At 42.0% G+C, this 25,057-nt stretch overlaps 1 protein-coding gene across 1 annotated transcript in view; it reads left to right on the top strand.

The window, feature by feature from the left end:
* The first annotated feature begins 2,298 nt into the window (after nucleotides 1-2,298).
* The window catches only part of LOC126109452 (gastrula zinc finger protein XlCGF26.1-like), a 60,295-nt gene continuing 37,536 nt past the window's right edge, over nucleotides 2,299-25,057 (top strand). The window contains exons 1-3 of the mRNA XM_049914481.1: nucleotides 2,299-2,566; nucleotides 10,688-10,788; nucleotides 20,884-21,142. Of these exons, the coding sequence (XP_049770438.1) occupies nucleotides 2,299-2,566; nucleotides 10,688-10,788; nucleotides 20,884-21,142 (628 nt within the window). The remainder of the gene's footprint in view (nucleotides 2,567-10,687; nucleotides 10,789-20,883; nucleotides 21,143-25,057) is intronic.

Raw genomic sequence — 25,057 nt, 5'->3', positions numbered from 1 at the left:
GGCACACAATCTGATTAGAAGTTTCTCAAGAGGAACAGTGTGACAACCTTCTGGAAATATAGAAATATGGAATCAGTTTGAGATTGCTACTGGCAGTACTCATTACTTAGTGCGAATAAAGAGCTAGTTGCATGTCGGCTTTTTGTCAATAAATTGATTTGTTTTAGATAGCTGGTAATGTTCGAAAATGGTATACATTCCAAAATCCTACTGCAAATCGACATTAGCGATACGAGTCTGTAGGTCAGTGGATTACTCCTATTTCCTTTCTCACATATCGGTGTGATTTGTGCAACTTTCCAGCCTTCAGGTACAGATTTATCTACATCTACATCCATACTCCGCAAGCCACCTGACGGTTTGTGGCAGAGGGTACCTTGAGTATCTCTATCGGTTCTCCCTTCTATTCCAGTCTCGTATTGTTTGTGGAAAGAAGGATTGATGGTATGCCTCTGTGTGGGTTCTAATCACTCTGATTTTATCCTCATGGTCTTTTCGCGAGATATACATAGGAGGGAGCAATATACTGCTTGACTCCTCGGTGAAGGTATGTTCTTGAAACTTCAACAAAAGCCCGTACTGAGCTACTGAGTGTCTCTCCTGCATAGTCTTCCACTGGAGTTTATCTATCATCTCCATAACGCTTTCGCGATTACTAAATGATCCTGTAATGAAGCGTGCTGTTCTCCGTTGGATCTTCTCTATCTGTTCTATCAACCCTATCTGGTACGGATCCCACACTGCTGAGCAGTATTCAAGCAGTTGGTGAACAAGTGTACTGTAGCCTACTTCCTTTGTTTTTGGACTGCACTTCCTTAGGATTCTTCCAATGAATCTCAGTCTGGCATCTGCTTTACCGACGATCAACATTATATGATCATTCCATTTTAAATCACTCCTAATGCATACTCCCAGATAACTTATGTAATTAACCGCTTCCAGTTGCTGACCTGGTATATTGCAGCTAAATGATAAAGGATCTCTCTTTCTATGTATTCGCAGCACATTACACTTGTCTACATTGAGATTCAATTGCCATTCCCTGCACCATGCATCAATTCGCTGCAGATCCTCCTGCATTTCAGTACAATTTTCCATTGTTACAACCTCTTGATATACCACAGCATCATCCACAAAAAGCCTCAGTGAACTTCCGATGCCATCCACAAGGTCATTTATGTATATTGTGAATAGCAACGGTCCTACGACACTCCCCTGTGGCACACCTGAAATCACTCTTACTTCGGAAGACTTCTCTCCATTGAGAATGACATGCTGCGTTCTGTTATCTAGGAACTCTTCAATCCAATCACACAGTTGGTCTGATTGTCCATATGCTCGTACTTTGTTCATTAAACGACTGTGGGGAACTGTATCGAACGCCTTGCGGAAGTCAAGAAACACTGCATCTACCTGGGAACCCGTGTCTATGGCCCTCTGAGTCTCGTGGACGAATAGTGCGAGCTGGGATTCACACGATCGTCTTTTTCGAAACCCATGCCGATTACTACAGAGTAGATTTCTAGTTTCCGGAAAAGTCATTATACTCGAACATAATACGTGTTCCAAAATTCTACAACTGATCGACGTTAGAGATATAGGTCTGTAGTTCTGCACATCTGTTCGACGTCCCTTCTTGAAAACGGGGATAACCTGTGCCCTTTTCCAACGCTATGGAATGCTACGCTCTTCTAGAGACATACGGTACACCACTGCAAGAAGGGGGGCAAGTTCCTTCGCATACTCTGTGTAAAATCGAACTGGTATCCTATCAGGTCCAGCGGCCTTTCCTCTTTTGACCAATTTTAATTCTTTCTCTATCCCTCTGTCATCTATTTCGATATCTACCATTTTGTCATCTGTGCGACAATCTAGAGAAGGAACTACAGTGCAGTCTTCCCCTGTGAAACAGCTTTGGAAAAAGACATTTAGTATTTCGGCCTTTAGTCTGTCATCCTCTGTTTCAGTACCATTTTGGTCACAGAGTGTCTGGACATTTTGTTTTGATCCACCTACCGCTTTGACATAAGACCAAAATTTCTTAGGATTTTCTGCCAAGTCAGTACATAGAACTTTACTTTCGAATTCATTGAACGTCTCTCGCATGGCCCTCCTCACATTACATTTCGCTTCGCGTAGTTTTTGTTTGTTTGCAGTGCGTTGGCTATGTTTATGTTTGCTGTGAAGTTCCCCTTGCTTCCGCAGCAGTTTTCTAACTTGGTTGTCGTACCGAGAGCGATCACCCATATACGATTCCCAATTGCCGAGTAAGCCGATAACGGTCAGTCTCCTCCGCAGATGGCGGCAGCGGCGGTGGCTGCGCCGGGCCCGTCGGCACCCCCGACAGGACGGGTGCCGCCCGTGGCGTGCCCGCAGTGCGGCGACTTCTGGAGGGTGGGCTCCCTGTTCGTCCGCGACTCCTGCGGCCACCGCAAGTGCCGCTGTTGCGTCATCGTTGAGGGCAACGAGTGCGGCACCTGCAACCTGCGGGCCAAAGCTGGCGGCGGTGCGGGCGGCTCGCCCGCAGCCGAGCCGAGCCCGGCAGCATCTGCAAAGGAAACAGCAGGTGAGGGTACTCTTTGGTCTCTCTCTCTCTTTCCACTAGCATGTAGCGGCAAGATATCACATTGTGTAAAGTTATAGAAGCTAATCACCTACACCAGGGTGTGTACGAGGGCCAGAAAAAAAATTCCCTGTTTTTACCCACTTAAAAATACAGTTTTTCCAGGGTGAAAATACCCTATACTCGAGGTGAAGAATTAAAAATTTTTCGTGTTTACAGACGAATGGAAAAACTGGTAGAACCCAATCTCTGGGAAGACTAGTTGAAACTTCCGGGCTGAGAGGCCGTGGTCGATATATAAAATTTCCACCTAACGTTATGTCTCCATCTGCGGGAGACATCTTCTGAGATTGTCCGGCTACTGCCACTGAGGCTCCAGGTACTCTCACATTTATAGAGTGCACCACCATTCGTCACGTGATGCCGACGGTATGTCTATTTTTGGATGGCGTCATCATTCTCAATTAAGAGTAATCGATTGTCATTCTGCTGGTGCAACGTCGACATCCGTATTTTGTCTAACTTTAAAATTTCCTCTTTTCTATTAAAATTGTTATGGTGTTTGTGAATCTCTATTGCTTCTCCTTACATGTGCATATGATAATGGGATGTTCGTGCTAGAACAAGCAAGTTCGAGCTTGACAAGCGTTCTAGCACGAACATCCCATTAGACTCAGTTGCAGTAGCCAGACGACCTCAGAAGATGTCTCCCGCAGATGGAGACGAAACGTTAGGTGGAAATTCTACATATCGACCACGGCCTCTCGGCCCGGAAGTTTCAACTGAAGACAACACCGGCCGTGAAAGCCTACATTGTATGATTCTGGGAAGATCAGTTTGGATTCCGTAGAAATGTTGGAACACGTGAGGCAATATTGACCCTATGACTTATCTCAGAAGATAGATTAAGGAAAGGCAAACCTACATTTCTAGCATTTGTAGAGTTAGAGACAGATTTTGATATTGTTGACTGGAATACTCTCTTTCAAATCCTGAAGATGGCAGAAGTCAAATACATGGAGCGAAAGGTTATTTAAAATTTGTACAGAAACCAGATGGCAGTAAGAAGAGTGGAGGGGCACAAAACAGAAGCAGTGGTTGAGAAGGGAGTGAGACAGGATCGTAGCCTATTCCAGATGTTGTTCACTGTGTATATTGAGCAAGCAGTAAAGGAAACAAAAGAAAAATTTGGAGTAGGAATTAAAGTTTAGGGAGAAGAAATAAAAACCTTGGTTTTGCCAATGACATTGCAATTCTGTCAAGAGACAGAAAACCACCTCGAAAAGCAGTCGAACAGAATGGACAGTGTGTTGAAAAGAGGATATAAGATGAACGTCAACAAAAGCAAAACGAGGATAATGGAATGTAGTCAAATCAAATCAGGTGTGCTGATGGAATTTGATTAGGAAATTAGACACTTAAAATAGTAGATGAGTTTTGCTATTTGGGGAGCAAAATAACTGATGATGGTCGTAGTAGAGAGGATATAAAATGTAGGCTGGCTATCGCAAGGAAACCATATCTAAAGAAGAGAAATTTGTTAACATCAGGTATACATTTAAGTGCCGCAACAACAAGAGACTTTCCAAAACAGCTGTAAAACTTATCAGTCCTTTCAATGGTATGGGTTTTATACACCAGTGTAGAACTTCCCAGCACTTAAAGAAACAAAACCCAGCAAAAAAACAGCTTATTTTGGAAAGATCATTGATGTGTGTCAACATGTACGCTGCATATTTTTGTATTACAAAAGTATAAGTGAGAATTCCACCAAGTACAACACGGCAGCTTCTAAAGTACTGAAATCGAGATTGCAATGCGCTTTTGTCAACCAATTGTAGCTCATGTCATATGATCTTGCCAGCCGATAGCAGTATCACTGTTAAGTAGTGTGAACAGAAATCGGGATAGTTAATGGTTTAAATTAATATACATTCAGTATAGCTACAAAAAAAAAGCTAAGCTTTCACATATAATATTGGTCATCAAACTTTTTTTGCTGCTTTTCTCTAAGTGTGTGGTGAGGGAAGATCCTAAGAACAAATCTTATACTGTAACAGCTGAATATTTATGACAGGCACAATTATAGATTTCACTGCTGCACCACTGAACATTTTGTTTGTTACCTCACTGAATTCGTGTTCTGTTGAGCACTTCGACTTTTCCATAGAAAAGCCAGTTATGTGTGAAATTGCTCTAGCACTCATTTCACACTTTTTTTTGAAGCTTAATTATACTTTTTGCCATTGTTATTGCATAATTTGTAATCTATAAAAGAACTAAAATAAATATGAAGAATTAACCTCGAAGCTAGCTCTTTTTTAACATGTGGTACTCTGTGGGGTATATAAAACACAAATGTACCAGTAAAATTTTAAATAATGGAAAAATATTTTTCTAAGTGGCAAGTCCTGAGCGTTAAGTTATGTCAGTCAAATGCTCCGGATGTAAGAAATTCATTGCACATTCTCACATGTGAATGATTCATCTTGTGTAAAAGAGAATTTGCTTAGAAAGCAATACTTCTTAAACCATCATTCACAATATTTTCATTCAACCTTTTAGATATGTAAACAGTTGTGACATAATGCTTGCGAAAAGCAATTTGTTATTTCAGAGTATTCCATAGTCTTCAACCTAAAGCCTTTGAAAGATTTTGCTGTTGGTAGATGCTTGTGTATGCACTGTTTTTGATGTTGCAGATGGCACATTTTCTCTGAAACTAAAGTTCCATTTTAGTGTTATTATCTTGTTTTTGTTTTATTGCTGCAGTATTATTCTGCAGTAGTGGGCTAAAGTAAAATTCTTTGTTAAAGAATCAGTTCTTACCAGTCAAAATTACAAAAATTTAACGGAAACTCAAACAATGAAAAATCTACCGAATTCTAAAAAATTCCCATGTTTTCCTTGGATGAAAAAATATTGGGGTTTTTTCCTGGATATCCTGGGGCATATACACCCTGTATGCTCTGGCACTGAGAGCTGTTGTAAAGTTAAGAACTGTAAACATAGTGAATATATACAGTTTGCAGTGCCTGTGTTATTCTGATTACGATGCAAAGTTCCTTTGGACGTGCATGTGTATCCAAAGGAACAAACACTGCGGTGACTATTGCCATTATGAAACACATTAAATGTATTCGCAATTGCGCATGATGACAACCATCAGCTATAGAATGGAATGATGACATGCAAGTTACAATGTCAAAACAACGAAAATCCTTTAAACACCAATACGACATTTTTTGTCAGTTTTTTACAACAAATTGTACAAAAAACAATGTGTTTCCAAGAGATCCTCAATGAGCTTGTGCTTTGAAATGGCATTTATTCATAGGATGTAAGTTATAGTACATAACCATTTACAAAACCCACCAAATAAAGGCTTAAATAAAATGTAATATGGCAACTTCCAAGTTCTGCTCATGGTGTATATGTCATGTAGATGTGACATAGGACAGATAGGCCGAAATGGCTGAACCTTTGGGAGGCCCATAATGTCTGTATTTTGCAGCAGTCACACCCCCAGACCTCTGGCATGTAGAGCTTAACCGGAATTTCAAGGCAGAGCCTTAACTACTACCTGTTGGAAAAGCATCAGTCAGTATAAGCAGTCCCAAAAAAATTAACTCTCAATATGTAAATTCATGTGATAATTACTCGAATTGCATCCTGATAATTTAAATTCTGAAATCAAGTATTGATAAATTTATTGTAATATATAATTAGGGGCTGCTGTGCCTCAAGGCCTGCAATTATGAGGGTCATTCAATAAGTAATGCCCAACTTTTTTTTTTTTTTTTTTTTTTTTTTTTTTAAGCCATTAATATACGTAGACAAATGCCCTTGTTGTTGCTTCACATTTGAATTTTGTTCTGTGCGCTGATGATGTTTCGAACCGTTCTGGCAGGTGACAGAGCCGTAGTACAGTGTCAAAATGGCATCTACATCAAACAGTGTGCTTTTATCGAATGCTTGTGTGCAGAAAAAGAAACCGTAGTGAACAATCATAAACATTTGTGTGCAGTGTACGACGATGCTGCAGTTGATAGGAGTACAGTTGGGTGATGGGTAAAGAAAGTTACAGCCTCAGGAAATGCAGAAACAGAGGTCCACGATCAGCCACACTCGGGACGTCCTGTCAAAGCCACTGCTCAAGACATGCTGAATCGTGCGGATGCCACTATTCGTGCCGAATGGTGCATCACAGCTTGACAATTGGCTCTACGGTTGTCTGTCAGCATTGGAAGTGTGTCCTCAGTGACCGAGACTCCCGGATATTCAAAGAGGTGCTCACGAAGGGTTCCACAAATTCTCACAGCGGATCAAAAGATTCAGAGAAAAGCCATTTCATCTGAATGGTTGGAACATATAGATTCTCTATGGGGAACACACTTTGAAGATGACGAGAGTGTCGGTCGTGCAGTGAAAACATGGCTACGTCTACAGGACAAGAGCTTTTACCAACAGGGAATACATGGTCTTCCATAACATTGACGTACAGCCATAGAATGTGATGGAGATTACGTAGAAAAATAGGACATGGACAACACATGTTGATGTATGTTGTCATCAAATTCTGACTCTTAACAATAAATATGTGCTGAGGAAAACAAATGTAGGTCATTACTTATTGAATGACCCTCGCACAAGCTGTGCTTGCATTTCACTGCACTAAAAAACATCATTCAGCTATTGCAGTTTTGTTAATGACACCAAAGAAATGCTGCACCTCACCCCAAACAAAACAAAACCTGGAGCCACACTTATGACATCACAGTTGCAGATCACTATGCCATGAAATATATGAACGTGTAAACAGTTTCTAAGGAAATAACAAATATTTGAAATGAGACAGACAAGGAATCAAAATCTGAATCTGTAGACTGAAATAGAATGTTTCAAATACAAGTATTGCTTGTAACTTGGAAAGGATAAGTAAAATGTGCCATTGATAAGTTTTTTACAAAAAAGAATAATATGTTAAGGTGCTATTTAATTAACATGCAAAGGACCAGAGAAAGAGCAAATGAACATCAAATGGGGAAAGAAAAAATTTCTACTGAAGCCACTTTTTCTCTTGTCTAACCAGAGTTTTGTCTGTTTTGTGGTGAAAAAAACATTCAATTTTTTCTAGGGCATTTTGTGATGCCCTTCGGTGATGAATGTAATATTTCATTCTTTCGTCAATAGATTAATACGTTGTTATTGCCTGTAAGATGACATCCTGAAACATTCAAAATAGTAATGTAACACACACAGAACACACACAGAAATTGTGCCCTATCTGCCCAATATAATAGTCTTGGGAAGACCCCATTTCAACTCTCTATGCCAAGCACAAAATGAAATATATGAACGTGTAAACAGTTTCTAAGGAAGTCTTTCTTGTCAGACTTTTATGGAGATATGAAACCAATGTTTCCTCTGTGCAAAAACATACTTTCAAATAGACCTTTTGAAATACTTTTGCAGTCATATCACGGAAGGTGCCATAGCACAGCGTGAGTCAGACTTAACTGACATTTTTGACTTGAGTAGTTGTGAGTGAATCAGCAAAGTGGCAGGGCATGATTGGGCTCATTGTTTTCCTTACAGCAGCAGTTGAGTTAAAACAGAGAGATGGATTGTACAACATCATATATTTCTCGTAGAGACATTCTTTAGAAATGCAAAATCTGTGACCACCACTCAGGAATTTCTGCCTCCAATTCGATGTTCCACATAATGGTGCAATTCTGATCCACGATACCATTTTGCTACAGGTTAAGAACTTTCGTGAGACAGGTTCTCCATTGAACAAGAAGCCAGGAGGCAGGGGAAAGACGACCACACCACCTGATAACATTGATATGAAGGTGGTATCTGTACAGATACCATTGGTGATCTTTCAGCTCTCAAAGAATGAAATTACAATGAAATCAGATCTTTAGCTGCTTGCGGGCATTGATAAATATCGAGGGGGACAGTTGAAAAATGTGTGCCCCGACCAGGACTCGAACCCGGGACCTCCTGCTTGCACGGGAGATGCTTTATCCGACTGAGCCACCGAGGACACAGAGGATAGTGCGACTGCAGGGACTTATCTCTGGCATACTCCCCACGAGACCCACTCTTTCCAACTTTCTGTCCACACACTACATTTGTAATGCCCTTGCTCACTATACTCATTACTCGCAGCAGTCAATCTACCTATTCCCATAAGAGTTTGAGCAATGTGAGTGCATCTGCACTGAAGAAGATCATTGGCTGGTAAGCCTTATCTGTATGAATTCATTGTAATTTCATTCTTTGAGAGCTTCAAGGTCACAAATGGTATCTGTACAGGTAAGCCTTACTGGCCAACGATCTTCTTCAGTGTGGATGCGCTCAGATTGCCCGAACTCTTACGGGAATTGGTAGACTGACTGCCAGACAATCATTCTTCCCGTATTCTGTATGTGAATGGAACAGTAAGAAACCCCATAACTGGTACAATAGGACGTCACCTCTGTGAAGCACTTCACGGTGGTTTGCAGAGTACAGATGTACACTCCTGGAAATGGAAAAAAGAACACATTGACACCGGTGTGTCAGACCCACCATACTTGCTCCGGACACTGCGAGAGGGCTGTACAAGCAATGATCACACGCACGGCACAGCGGACACACCAGGAACCGCGGTGTTGGCCGTCGAATGGCGCTAGCTGCGCAGCATTTGTGCACCGCCGCCGTCAGTGTCAGCCAGTTTGCCGTGGCATACGGAGCTCCATCGCAGTCTTTAACACTGGTAGCATGCCGCGACAGCGTGGACGTGAACCGTATGTGCAGTTGACGGACTTTGAGCGAGGGCGTATAGTGGGCATGCGGGAGGCCGGGTTGACGTACCGCCGAATTGCTCAACACGTGGGGCGTGAGGTCTCCGCAGTACATCGATGTTGTCGCCAGTGGTCGGCGGAAGGTGCACGTGCCCGTCGACCTGGGACCGGACCGCAGCGACGCACGGATGCACGCCAAGACCGTAGGATCCCACGCAGTGCCGTAGGGGACCGCACCGCCACTTCCCAGCAAATTAGGGACACTGTTGCTCCTGGGGTATCGGCGAGGACCATTCGCAACCGTCTCCATGAAGCTGGGCTACGGTCCCACACACCGTTAGGCCGTCTTCCGTTCACGCCCCAACATCGTGGAGCCCGCCTCCAGTGGTGTCGCGACAGGCGTGAATGGAGGGACGAATGGAGATGTGTCGTCTTCAGCGATGAGAGTCGCTTCTGCCTTGGTGCCAATGATGGTCGTATGCGTGTTTGGCGCCGTGCAGGTGAGCGCCACAATCAGGACTGCATACGACCGAGGCACACAGGGCCAACACCCGGCATCATGGTGTGGGGAGCGATCTCCTACACTGGCCGTACACCACTGGTGATCGTCGAGGGGACACTGAATAGTGCACGGTACATCCAAACCGTCATCGAACCCATCGTTCTACCATTCCTAGACCGGCAAGGGAACTTGCTGTTCCAACAGGACAATGCACGTCCGCATGTATCCCGTGCCACCCAACGTGCTCTAGAAGGTGTAAGTCAACTACCCTGGCCAGCAAGATCTCCGGATCTGTCCCCCATTGAGCATGTTTGGGACTGGATGAAGCGTCGTCTCACGCGGTCTGCACGTCCAGCACGAACACTGGTCCAACTGAGGCGCCAGGTGGAAATGGCATGGCAAGCCGTTCCACAGGACTACATCCAGCATCTCTACGATCGTCTCCATGGGAGAATAGCAGCCTGCATTGCTGCGAAAGGTGGACATACACTGTACTAGTGCCGACATTGTGCATGCTCTGTTGCCTGTGGCTATGTGCCTGTGGTTCTGTCAGTGTGATCATGTGATGTATCTGACCCCAGGAATGTGTCAATAAAGTTTCCCCTTCCTGGGACAATGAATTCACGGTGTTCTTATTTCAATTTCCAGGAGTGTAGATGTAGAAATGATATTGGCTCTCAGTTTACATTATTCGCTTTATACTACTGCTCTGTATACAGTTTGTTTTGCCAGTTTTCTAATGCACAGTTTGATTTGTGGTTGTTATGTGTGCTGGTCCTGTTTCACCGTAGTGAAGATTATACTAAAGCAAGTTTTTCCGTACAGGTGGGCCTGCAGCTTTAGCGGCGTGCAACAGTGAGGCGAGTACTGCTGGAGCAGCCACTGGGCTGTCCCCTGTGCCAGAGACACCGGCTAGCAGCACACAGGTAAAGGCTTGTCAAGTGCTGCTGCTTTTTATTTGTGACTGTGCAGGCAGTGGACTTGAAATGTTGCAAAGAGTGGTTGGAACACGTGTAATTACTTCCAATTTAATCTGCTGCTGTAGTGAAACACGAGAGATTCATCATCTCCAACCCGTGCTCCACTGACATTAGATTTAGTACTTCGTCATAATACTAACAATAAAGCCCTATTAACTATCTTGCAACTGAAGGCTCACTGAAAATTCTAGATTGTTAACTAAGTTATGGAGTTTTGTTATTAGTGATATTGCCTAAGAATTAATCAGTTCTTGTTAACTAATAGGTAACAGTTTGTAGTTCTTAAAGCTGACAATATTGTATACCTAGGTCTAACATTGCTAACATTCAGTCTACTGTTTCTCGCTTGCAGTCACTAGAGCCATATCGAGGTGATCCTGCGTCACTGGCAGTTTTGCCAAACCTGCCCCCTCCCACCCTCCTTAATGTAAAACTTCGTTTCTGCAATTTTTTCTTCATAGATGTAGCAAATTCTATAAATGAAGCATTCCTGTAAAATATTACTTAAATGAACTCTAATGATGGAAAAATACCACACTACAACAAGTTAAGTGTATTATTGTGATAATAAATTACAAATTATATAAACTTTTCTAAAAAAATTCAAAATAAAATAAAATCTATGTAATATTGTTGATGACATCTGTGGTACATTGGTTTTAGTGTGGTGTGCAATGAAGAACAAATCTTATTCACTCCTTATAACATATTAATAGTACAGAAATTATTAATTAGAAATAAGAGAAACTGAGTCACAATTAAGAGTTAAGAAAATATCCACTTGTGGGAATTGTGCTTTTATTATAATTTTTATTGCACTGTGTGAAGCATAGTGCTGATTGCGTCATTCAAATCTAGTTTAGTTTCTGTCTTGTATTTTGTCGCCAGGATAGATAAATTTCGCAGCCTGGTTTCACTTCTTTCGACTTAGATAAACCGAGATTATGTGTCTGTAGGCAGAGCAACTGACAATGTCACAGAAGGCTTATTCTTGAATACTTTTTATTTACACAGCGCGTTGTATGAAGGTAAACTCGGAAGAGCCTCATTCCGTTCTTTAGTCAGCAGAAGTCAGCCGAAATCCAAAACTGTTGGTCGAATGGAACATTTGCTTCTGTCTCTGCTCACCATACTTTGAGATCCTACAATACTGTAGTGAAGTGACAGCAAGAACTCCACTGTTGGACACGGGCGAGGTGTCTCATAGAGGTCGCAGATGGAGTGAGTATGAGTCCAACATTGAGGGTTTCATACATTAGAAATCAAGATGCCACTGCTACATCGGTACTGTAATGGGCCCCTTCCTTCACACACACACACACACACACACACACACACACACACACACACAGGTGTGAGGTGATTCTACATGTAAAAAAGAAAAACCAAAGAAGCCCTATGAAGGTGTCTCTGATTTTCAATCATTATGGAGCTGTAGTGGGTTGAAGAGTACACACATCCATAAATGATTTATGAAGACAGATGTTAATATTACTAACTGAAATGCCACGTAGGTGCTGTGGTGGACAGAATAATGGTGATACAGATGACTGATTCATCGTACAGGATGTTGTGGTGGTTCTCCGACAGATGGCAGCTCTGTGATGTCAAACCAAGGGAACCCCTGCCAAGAATACGCAGTGTGCAGTCGTGGCTCGGATCAGTGAGCAGTCATGAGTCAGTGTGCCTATCATGCTTGAATCTTGTTTGATTGGGCAAGTTCATTGTGCCCACGAATACCAACATGCTGCATATGTTCACCTGTGCTGAATACGCACACATGTTGTCTGTATTTGGGTACTGTAATGGCCGTGCCTATTTGGCTGGGACAGAATACTGGAGACATTTCTCTGATTGACAAACCACCTGTGCCAGGGTATTTCAAATGTTGCATAAATCTGGAACACTAGCCAGTGTGCAAGTAACATCAGAACGAGAGGCTGTCCAGTCATTTGAGGAAAGGGGAGACATTACTGAAATGGCACAACAGAGTCCCACCAGCAGTACACGACACATTAGTCATCAGTTCGATAGCCCACAAATGCAAGTGTAGTGCATATTACATTCTGAGGGTTTCTACCAGAGCAGTGTGCAGCCCATGTGGCATCTTTATCCAGGTCACTCAGTAAGCAAACAAAAATTTTGATTGGTTCGCTGTACACAGAGACGTCTTGTAATAAACTTTATTTACAGACGAGGCTTCATTTATATGCAGTGGTATCATGAAAACCACAGTTCTCATACATGGGCGATGGAGAAGCTAGGAAAACAAGAATCAAAGTTTGATTCTGTGGTATGGTCGATGACCTGGTGGTAGGGACTGTGTTCCTGCCAGATCGTGTGACAGGTGCAGCAATCCACATTTCCTTATTGATGACCTACCTGAACTTTTGGAAGACATAATAGTAGAGCAACAGTGGAAAATGTATTTGCAACATAATGGATCACCTATTCACTGTACCAGCAAGGATCCCAGTATCTGGATAATGCAATTCCTCAACAGTGGGTTGGCCATGGTGGACCTATTAACTGACCTGCCAGATGACCCGACCTAACCCCATTGGACTTTTGTTTATCCCTTTCAGACACGATACACACAATTGTGTGGGTGCGGTTTATTTGCGTTGCAGCATCATATTATTCTGCTATGCAGTTGAGCCCCAAGTCACACGAGTGTGCAGGAATCGCTGTTTCATATACAACTCGATTTATATTGATATCTCGTTACAGACGCGAGATATTGTGTCTTAATCTTTGGTAATTTTCTAGATGGCGGGTCGGAAGCATGTCTGTCGAGGTAAATGTTTATTGTGCTTTATTTATTGCGTTTTGACATTTGGAAAAGTGTGTTTGAGATTCCGAAAGGTGTACAGAAGTAAATAAAAATATGTCCACCACAATTATTTGAATACTTTCATAGCTACAATGACTGTAACATCCACACGCACAATTGTGCGTGTTGGGACTATTTTACTGGCATATGGTCGTTTTCAGTCGATGTTTGTGGTTACGATTCGGAACAGATTACGGAATAGATAAGTCATTTTACTATTGTATTTACGCATTATTTTCACTGTTTGTTTCGTTTTAGGGCTTACTGACAAGGAAATTCTAGCCATATTAGATGACTCTGAAGTGGAAGTCTTCAGTAGTGATGACGAATTGTTAGATACAACTTTGACTCTTCCAACAATCAAACATAGACTTGGAGAAAGCTCTGAATCTTCTGACGAGGAGGAAAATTGTAACAATGCTTCTGCAACAATACTACCTGTTGCTCCAGAAGTTCAGGTCAATTTTCTCAGTCAACACAATAGAAAGAATTCTAAAAAAACAGTGGGAACACATCGTTGTTTGTCCACTCGGAGAAATAGACCATTCACCTCCAAAATTTTTGCGCACTCTGAGAGTGAGGTAGGACAGGAAATCAAAACTCCAATGAGATATTTCAGCGAGTACTACCCAGGAGATTTTTTTCAGTTAGCATCTGACTGCTCTAACAGTTACTACTTTTTGAAGAAAGGGAAGTTGCTTCATACAAATCCTCAAGAGATAAAAAAGCTGTATGACATGCATGTACTTATGGGATGCATTAGATATCCTCGTACACGTATGTACTGGCAGAAGTCATTGCGTATGCCAACTATTGCAGATTGTATGCCTAGAGACAGGTTCTTCACTCTCAGAACAGCATTGCATGTTGTGGACACTAACAACATTCCACGTGAATCAGAAACTAATAGATTGTGGAAAGTGAACTATAAAAGTTTTGATTCATTTACTTGATTTCGCTTGTGTCAATTCCTGGTTACAATGTAAAGTTGAATGCGAAGCCAATAAAGTACAAAAGAAAAACACTTTAGATCTTCTTGGATTCCGACAAGTGATTGGGGAAGTGCTAATTTCTTCTTCTTCAGGACAGAAACATGAAAGTGAATCCAATGAAGAGCTACCAAATAAAATGTACAAACCAGCAAACACACCATGTGATGAGTAGCGGCTAGACGGATATCATCATTGGCCAGCTGTTGATGATTTGCATTCAGCTCGTTGCTGCAGGCAAAAAAATTGCAAGAAGAGGACGAGAACCAGATGTCTGCAGTGTTGAAGTGTAATATTTATTTGTGTTTGTCAAAAGACAGTAATTGCTTTCGTGAATATCACTGCAAGAAATGACATAAATATGTAAGATAATCCCGACCCACACAATCGTGTGGGTTCAAAATTTGTATCAAAATTAAAAAATAAAATTTTCTATGCAATTGGTCCACGATTCTATATTTTTGTAGTTACAAAAATGCATTTATTTCAAAATTTTCATTTCAAGTTTGGGTGGGGGTCTGAAAGGGTTATGGGACTGGTTAAAGGGAGATGTGTACACTATGAAGGTGGATACACATGAAGAAGTTGTCACTCGTATCACTATTGCTGCTGCCTGCGTTAAAGCCCACCAATATGATGATCAATGTGCAGCTCAACACACCCTCCAATGCTTTGATAAGTGCTCTAAGATGGGCGGGGGACTTTTTGAACATCTCTTATATGGTGGATCAGTCATTTGTCCCACCATTATCCCATCCTAGTCTTCAACCCACTCCAGTTCCATAATGATTAAAAACTGGACATATGTACAACGATTTTTTGAGTTTATTTTCAAATGAAGAATCACCTCACAAATTGTGACATTCCTCCTGAATCACACACACACACACACACACACACACACACACACACACACACACACGCGTACATGTACACGAGGGATGTTCTGAAAGTGAGTTATGTCATTGTTTTTGAAAGATAAATTGGTACACAATGTGAAACAAACAAATGTGATATGAATCCGCTCCCTTTGCTGGTTCAGCAATGGAAGGGGCATCAGCGAAGGAGGAATGATGCCTGTGCAGAGCACTGAAGAGGAGAGATTTGGGCATATGGGGATGCCCAAGGTTACTCAAGTACACATCATCGTGGCAGACAGATGTGTACTGAAAACGTGGTCACCAGAAGTAGTGTGTGCTGTTATCCTGTTAGAATGGGCACGTGGCACTAGTGTGTCTATCATCCATGAATGTCTGCTGACTGTGTATGCTAAAGAGATCGTGTCTCGTCAGATGGTTAGTCACTAGTGTTGCATGTTCAGTGAAGGAAGGTGTAGGTTGGAAGGTAGAGATGGAAGTGGATGTTCCTACACGTCCACAAATGAAAAATACACTGGTAGAGTGTAGGACATAGTATTAGTGGATACACGCTTGACAATGTCAGACATGGCATTCATACTGCGTATCTTGCTCAGGCCCATGATGTGTTGAATTACCAAACAGTGTGTGCAAGGTGGATACCGAGAAACCTGACTGCAGATCACAAGAGAGCAAGAATGGTAACTTGATACCTTGCTTCAAATGGGAGAAATTGGATCACCTGTCACACGGACCTTATCTTGCCCCATTGGGCTTCCACCTGGGCACACTTGGTACATCACTTCCAAACTAATGTTGAGGCGGAGCAGGCTGTGCAACAGTTCCTTGCATTGCTGGGCACCGAGTTTTACCAGAGTGGTTTATACAAAGTGATTGCACGCTATGCCAAATGTCAGTGGCGAATGTTTCAAAAAATAGTGAAAGTATGTAGTTCATGGTGCCATGGCATATTTGGTTTTGGCAATGAAGTTTCCATATGGAAAACAATGGCAAAATTTACTTTCGGGACATCCCTCTTACATATTCATACGTATGTGCATACATATACGTACTTATGTGTATACTTATGTAAATATAAATATACATATGGTTATAATAGAAGGAAACATTCCACGAAGGAAAAATATACCTAAAAACAAAGATGATGTGACTTACCAAATGAAAGTGCTGGCAGGTCGACAGACACACAAACGAACACAAACATACACACAAAGTTAAAGCTTTCGCAACAAACTGTTGCCTCATCAGGAAAGAGGGAAGGAGAGGGAAAGACGAAAGGATGTGGGTTTTAAGGGAGAGGGTAAGGAGTCATTCCAGTCCCGGGAGCGGAAAGACTTACCTTAGGGGGAAAAAAGGACGGGTATACACTCGCACACACACACACATATCCCGATTTTATAGCAGCGGTAGTGTTGAAGGCAGAAAATAAAATTATTTGGTTATGGTTGGGAAGTGGGTTACGTATTGTTGAGCATATATAGGCGGGATAAAATTGTATAGTAGATTACGGTAAAAGGGGAAGGTGAATACAAAGTGAAACTACTGGAAAAACAGAAAGAGAAAATAAAGAGAAAAAAGAGAAATAAGACGACAGGAAAGATTTCGAAAAGCAAAGGCGACAATAACAAACGTAATTGTTGGGTTCAAATTAATGATATGGTTATAATAGAAGGAAACATTCCACGAAGGAAAAATATACCTAAAAACAAAGATGATGTGACTTACCAAATGAAAGTGCTGGCAGGTCGACAGACACACAAACGAACACAAACATACACACAAAATTAAAGCTTTCGCAACAAACTGTTGCCTCATCAGGAAAGAGGGAAGGAGAGGGAAAGACGAAAGGATGTGGGTTTTAAGGGAGAGGGTAAGGAGTCATTCCAGTAGTTTCACTTTGTATTCACCTTCCCCTTTTACCGTAATCTACTATACAATTTTATCCCGCCTATATATGCTCAACAATACGTAACCCACTTCCCAACCATAACCAAATAATTTTATTTTCCGCCTTCAACACTACCGCTGCTATAAAATCGGGATATGTGTGTGTGTGCGAGTGTATACCCGTCCTTTTTTCCCCCTAAGGTAAGTCTTTCCGCTCCCGGGACTGGAATGACTCCTTACCCTCTCCCTTAAAACCCACATCCTTTCGTCTTTCCCTCTCCTTCCCTCTTTCCTGATGAGGCAACAGTTTGTTGCGAAAGCTTTAATTTTGTGTGTATGTTTGTGTTCGTTTGTGTGTCTGTCGACCTGCCAGCACTTTCATTTGGTAAGTCACATCATCTTTGTTTTTAGGTATATAAATATACATAAATATATATGTGAATATAATAGAGGGAAACATTCCACGTGGGAAAAATATATTTAAAAAGAAAGATGATGAGACTTACCCAACAAAAGCGCTGGCAGGTCGATAGACACACAAATAAACACAAACATACACACAAAACTCTAGCTTTCGCAACCAACGGTTGCCTCGTCAGGAAAGAGGGAAGGAGAAGGAAAGACAAAAGGATTGGGTTTTAAGGGAGAGGGTAAGGAGTCATTCCAATCCCGGGAGCGGAAAGACTTACTCTGCCGCCCTTCAGCATATCCTCTCTTCTCGCTATCCGCCAGGCTTCAATCTCCGCTAATTTCAATCTGCCGCCGCTCATACCTCACCTGTCTTTCAACATCATCTTTGCCTCTGTATTTCCGTCCCGACTGACATCTCTGCCCAAACTCTTTGCCTTTACAAATGTCTGTGTATGTGTGGATGGATATGTGTGTGTGTGCGAATTTCCCCCTAAGGTAAGTCTTTCCGCTCCCGGGATTGGAATGACTCCTTACCCTCTCCCTTAAAACCCAATCCTTTTGTCTTTCCTTCTCCTTCCCTCTTTCCTGACGAGGCAACCGTTGGTTGCGAAAGCTAGAGTTTTGTGTGTATGTTTGTGTTTATTTGTGTGTCTATCGACCTGCCAGCGCTTTTGTTGGGTAAGTCTCATCATCTTTCTTTTTAAATAAATATATATGTGTGTACACACACACACACACACACACACACACACACACACACACACACACACACAGATCAATATTCTCTGCTAAGTGACTGGCCAGTGTATTGGTAAGTAATAATCATCATGCCCAACAGTTGTGCATATAGTGGCAATGTCACAAGTCCTCAGTTGTATATAAGCCACACATTTTGCTGAGAGTGAACTTGGTAAATAAGATAATTTGTCAGCCAAGATCATGTCTTGTAATATTTTTATTTTATTTCCCCAGTGACTTGTTTCGACAGAGTCTAGTTGCTGTCTTCCAATCTTCTGCAAATAATATTACTATGCGTGAAACATAACAGGAGCACTTTCTACTTGTAAAACAAAGGTACGACATTGACTTATCAAATACACAAAACTGAGTAAATAAAAATTCCATAGAACTAGCAGTGTGCTGCATTGTGGAGGAGAGTTTTCACTGGAGCTGTTACAGCTACTTTCTGATCTGCAGCTCACAGGTAAAAGAATTAAACCATAAGTCCTGTAGACTGCGTGTGATGTCATTATATTGAAACCGACGTCTCTGTCAGCGTGGTAGTGTCCATTTGCAGATGACTTGTGGATTGCTGTTGAGTTCATCTTGTAACATTTTCAGAAAAGGTTCTTATTACAGTGATAGAATCTTGTGTATTGTTAGGTTGCACGGAATAATATCTGAAAAGAAGTAATACTGTGACTGTGAAACCTGGCTATAAAAACATTCAAAGGACCTTGAAAATTATTTTGTAAATGATTGCCGTTGTAACCGAGATTTGTATTTTCAGTCTGTTGTGTTGGCAATTACTTTATTTCACATACAGTATTCACTCTTAAACTTACATTAATATGCTAAGTACTCCCAAAACTTTTTTACTTAGGAGTGAAGTAGTCAGTCATTTTACTCTGCTGTCTATATGCCCAGTACACATTTTCTAAATTACATTCTATTTTCAGCATTTCATTTGCAGTTTCACTGCTGCCTCCCCTAGCTTCATAGAACATGTTCACAATTATGATGGCGTCTAAAGAGTCACTCACAGTAGGAATAGGCATTTTTTCTTTCTTCTTCCTCTTCTCCCTTGCTCACATCATGGTCACTGTGGCCTTGAGTCTTCACTTCATTTACAATTTTGTCTTCAGTGTACCCTTTGGTTGTAACAAGGTCATCATCTATTGTTGCATACATTTCAGGGTCGCATTGATCGAGAATAGAACAGTTCAGTTTCGGTGGCATTTATTCGTTCAGTTGTGATTCTCGCTGTGCGGAGTGGTCAGATTGCACGGTCCCTCCTGCTGGAGTTTTGAATCCTCCCTCGGGCAAAGTAGTGTGTATGTCTAAGGACCAATGACCTCAGCAGTTTGGTCCCTTAGGAATTCACACACATTTGAACTTTTTTGATTCCCACATGGCAGAAATAGTTCTTGATGTTTTGGGCTGTGACCCAGCTCCAAGCTTTGGTAATGCATCTGATTGTGTCCATCAGTGTAATAGAATAGTCCTGCTTTTTCTCAATGCACTGTACCATTTTCAGTCATATGAGCTTACAGTAGTGGCATTTCAGACACCTAATTACTCCTTGGTCCATGGGCTGCAATAAGCTTGTTGTATTTGCTGGAAGGAAAATAATCTTAACGTTCTCCACGATCCGGAAAGTAGTCAACAAGAACCAGTATCTCCCTTTTCTGACTTCTAAGCTCCTGATCCCAACACCTTATTTCAGCACTGAAGAGTTTCGAGGCCATCCAGGACCTTTTATTAGCATTGTAGTGCACTGACAGATTTTTTAAATGCTTAAAACACCTAGCATTTTTTGATTTAACTAACATGAGCAATTTTTTCTTCTCAGTTCCATCTGTCTTATAACAAACCAGAACTGGAAATCCGGGTTAGAGTCCTGGTCCAGCACAAATTTTCATTATGATCATTCCATTCTACAGCTCATAGTTTTCTTATTCACAACTGCGAATTCATATAATGCATTTCACAGCAGCTGTAGTCCCTGCAGTGGTTTTTCCTTTGGACAAGCATGCATTGTAATCAGAATAACAGAGGCATTGCAATACTTATCATATATATGACTTGGATGTTGTTGGCTTTAAACTTTAACATGGCAGAGACAGGGGTGTGTGTGGCCTGTATCTATCTACGGTCTACGCTAAAATAGTAAACTAATGAGTAAGAAAGAGACATTACATTTTTGGCCAGTTAAGAAACAATTTTGTCCTCCAAAAATAGCATTGTTGTGTTCCTAACAATGTGGAAATGAGGAAACTAATAAAGAATAATAATTTTAGGTACTTTTTCTGTATTTTCACAGCCAGGGGACAGCACAGTGAAAACCTCACCTAGCAGTGTGGCTGCTAGCAACAATAAAAAGAAAGACTTGCCTCAGCAAAACTCAGGGAAGAAGGTACTGGACGAACTGAACGTAACAAATGCCAACAATGTGCCGGAACTCGCGTGGGAAGACGGTGCCGACGCCGAGGCCGTAGACGACCCCGATCCGCTGCCGGAGGGTGACAGACCGGCGGCGAAGAGGCCGCCACCGCCGACACACGGCGTTATTAAGTTGCCCGGTCAGTTGCTCTGAGAGACATCACTGCTGAACACGTGGCTTGTTTCGAGGCCATGTAGGTGTGTGTGTGAGAGGGAGGGACTTTCTTGTGTGAGTGAGGCTGAAGACTGCTATTGGGTTGCTCTGTGATGCTCACATCGCCTCCAGATAAGTCTAGTATACCAACAGGATACAGTAACAGGACTCAAAATGAGATAGTGAGTTGGGCAAAAAATTTTTAATTACAAAAATTAAGGTATGGCACCGTGTTGTGCATACTGCGGAACTGACTCCTTGTGGCTTACCGAGATTGAACCACTACAATTTTTATTTATTTATTTATTTTTAATCCAAAAGAAAATTCATTAAAACTTTGAAATTGCAAGGGCACAAAAGGCTGGCAGTACTTTCCTGTAGGAGTTGGAATTTTGAGCTGAGTTCCCATGGTTGCAGAAAAATGATAATGCAGGTGTGCAAATTACCGTTTTGTCTTACCACCCAAACATGTCTCGCCACAGTTGTGGCACCCTCTGTAGTTCTTGCCCTCTTTATCATTTTCTGGAATTACATACATACAGGGTTATTTTTAGGTGAATGAATATGATACATCAGATTTTGTTTTCCTTCAAATTGTATGTGCACTTTTACCTTTTATTTTACATTGTATATGTCCTATGACTGCCAATCAAAATTTGGCCACAGGTCTAAATTATGACCCATGCATCTGCAAACATGAAGAATGTTAGAATATTGTTTACAATAAATTTCTTTTTGTTTATTATCCAATCCTCGTAATGTATATTCTGGTAAAATTCATGTCATATGCTTGTTTTCGTCCTTACCACTGCAGTATTTTCCTAGTCGTTAACTGTGACAAGTTGTTCATGTTATGTATCAACTGAGTATTTGTCTAGTTGAGCCGGGCCTTTGGACATCGATGAAAGTTTTGTGAAGCTTAGGTGTGACAAACTATTACGCACGATTTGTATATTTGTGGACTGTGTTTTGTATTTTGACAGTCTTTACTCATGTTTTCTCCTGTTCATTCCTGAATACTGCATCCTATTATGTTGCTGTCTTGGAGACATGTTTCAATGGAGTGAAACCTGAATGAGATTTTCACTCTGCACCGGAGTGTATGCTGATATGAAACTATCCTGGCAGATTAAAACTGTGTGCCGTGCTAAGACTTGAACTCGGGACCTTGGCCTACTGTGGGCAAGTGCTCTACCAGCTGAGCTACCCAAGCACGTCTCGCGCCCCGTTGGAAGGTAGGATACGAGATACTGGCAGAAGTAAAGCTGTGAGGATGGGGCGTGAGTCGTGCTTGGGTAACTCAGTTGGTAGAGCACTTGCCTGCTGAAGGCAAAGGTCCCAAGTTCGAGTCTCGGGCCGGCACACAGTTTTAATCTGCCAGGAAAGTTCCTCAGTGAAACCTTTGTGAATATTTTTAGCATGGTGCAGCAGAGTCTGCAACTGTAAAATATAATTATATTAAATTAATTTCAGCCTCTAGTTGCTTAAGCAAAGAAACTTTACCTAGGTTTTGACTATAATAATGTAGCCTTCTTCAGAAATGTCACAACATAAAATTAAAACATGCGAGGCAAGGCAAATATCTGACATGTTTTAATTTTAATTTTATGTTGTGACATTTCTGAAGAAGGCTGCATTATTATAGTCAAAACCTAGGTAAAGTTTCTTCGCTTATGCAACTGGAGGCTGAAATTTAATATAATTCAGTGAAACATGTATTCAAACAGGCGGAGGTCCAGTGTGTCTAGCACGCCCATCACTGGTACTGTGACAGAACCAGCTTTCATCAGAAAAGACAACAGACCTCCACCCTGCCGCCCAATGGGCTCTCGCTTGGCACCACCAAAGTCGAAAATGGCGGTGGTTTGGCTGTAGTGAAATTCATGCTACAGGACATCTGGCTCAGAGCTGTCCGTGGAGTAACCGATTTGTAACAGTTGGTTGTGTCACAGTGGTGCCAACTGCGGCTCAGATTGCCGCTGGAGATGCCGTATAATGCGCCAGAGCCGTACGGCGAACACGACCGTCCTCCCTCTCGATAGTGCCACGTGGCTGTCCGGAGCCCGGTCTTCTTGCGACAGTACATTCCCGTGACCACAGCTGCTAGCAATCGTGTACATTGGCTGCATTCCAGCCAAGCCTCTCTGCAGTATCACAGAAGGGACATCCAGCTTCTCTTAGCTCTCTCCGTACATGACATCATTCAAACTCGGTGAAGTGTTAGTAATGGCATCTGTCGTCTTGCAGGCATTCTCGACTAACATCAACTCACAACATGCAATTGCAGAGGTAACTAGTACTCATGACTGTTACAGCATGTATTTAAAGCAAACCTGATTTGCATCCTCATATTTGTGCTACTAGCACCGTTCTTATGCAACTGGTGTGAAATTTGAATAGGCATCATCTTTCAATTGTAGAAACTTGCCTACCAACTTTCAGTTATGCCGTAAAACTCTTCTCAGTATTGCAGTTTCTTTTCTATCAGTGAACTTCTGGACTGAAGGAGACCTCTGACTGAGTAGCAGAAGTTGTTGATAGGCACACATATAGAAAAATGATGTGCTAGCTCTTGAAGTAACCCCTTTTTTTAGCTAGAGTCTTGAGTAAAACACACACACACACACACACACACACACACACACACACACACACACACACACACCTATACCCTGTACATGGGGCAGATGGACGAACTCTGCCAGTGTATTTCAGCATATGGTCTGGGTTGTGGTGGGGGTTGTGTCAGCTGGGGTGGGTAGAGAGGAGGAGAGGGATTTAAGGGTGGATGGGTAGCAGCAGCTGGTTTCCCAGCTAGGAATGGAGGGAGGGGTGGCGGGTACACAGCTACCCACTGTTCCTGCATGTCGACCCGACAGTTTCCATTTCCTCTGTCCTGTCAACCCCTCCTGATGTCCATTACCTTCACTCCTCACCAGCTCTGACAACCGTGTGTCACGTGCCTAGCCCATGTACCTGCTGCACCTCCCTCCTGCATTCCTGGCTGGTAAAATGGCTGCCTTCCTCTAAGCCATCAGCCATCCACACCCAATCCCTCTTCCTGCCTCCAACCTCTCCCTCTCTTTACCCACCCCACCAGATGCGACCCCTAACTCAATCAAGTCCACGTGCTGAAATGCACCGCAGGCACTGTTCGTCCAGCTGCACTATGTGCTGGTGTAAATGTGTATGTCTGTGGGTGTTTTACTCAAGACTCTAGCTCGAAAGGGGTTACTTCGAGCGCTAGCACATCATCTTTCTTTGTGTCTTTCAATCGACGACTCAATGCTTCTGCTTTTCAGTGACTGATCTAACATTCTGCCAGAATTTTCCTGATATTTGAAAAGAATTTAGCTGTTACAGGAAATAACAAGACTAATACATGGGATATGCTATAGACAAGCATATTGTTAAGTGTTTATGCAGTGCAATTACTTAACACTGTATATTTATACATGCGGAAATTACTTTTTTAAGGGTCAGCCAACTTAAGTTATCAACGGCAATATATCCAAGAATTTCAGTGTAAAAATTAGAGAACTATAGCTACATTTTAAGATCCTCTGTGACATTCAAAGTAGTCACCTTGGAGATGTATGCAAAATTCCATCATTTTTCTCATTTGTGGGAGCAGTCTAGGAAGTCCGCAGGGTGAAGAGTGTTAAGGATCTGTTGCAATTCTGATTTGATGTCTTCAGTTGAGTCGAAATGTCACCCTTTCAACACTATTTTCATCTTCGGGTACAGCCAGAAGTTGCATGGGTGAGTAGGGAGAGTGGGAGACCAAAGCCGTGTTGTTTTTGGCCAGGAATTCCTTCACAATGATAGGTGTGCACAGGTGCATTGTCGTGGTGGACCGACCAGTCTTTCTTTTTCCACACCTCTGACCGTTTGCACCAAA

This window comes from Schistocerca cancellata, chromosome 12, assembly GCF_023864275.1.
Source record: "Schistocerca cancellata isolate TAMUIC-IGC-003103 chromosome 12, iqSchCanc2.1, whole genome shotgun sequence".
Lineage (NCBI taxonomy): Eukaryota > Metazoa > Arthropoda > Insecta > Orthoptera > Acrididae > Schistocerca > Schistocerca cancellata.
This window is presented reverse-complemented; position numbering and strand designations above follow the sequence as displayed.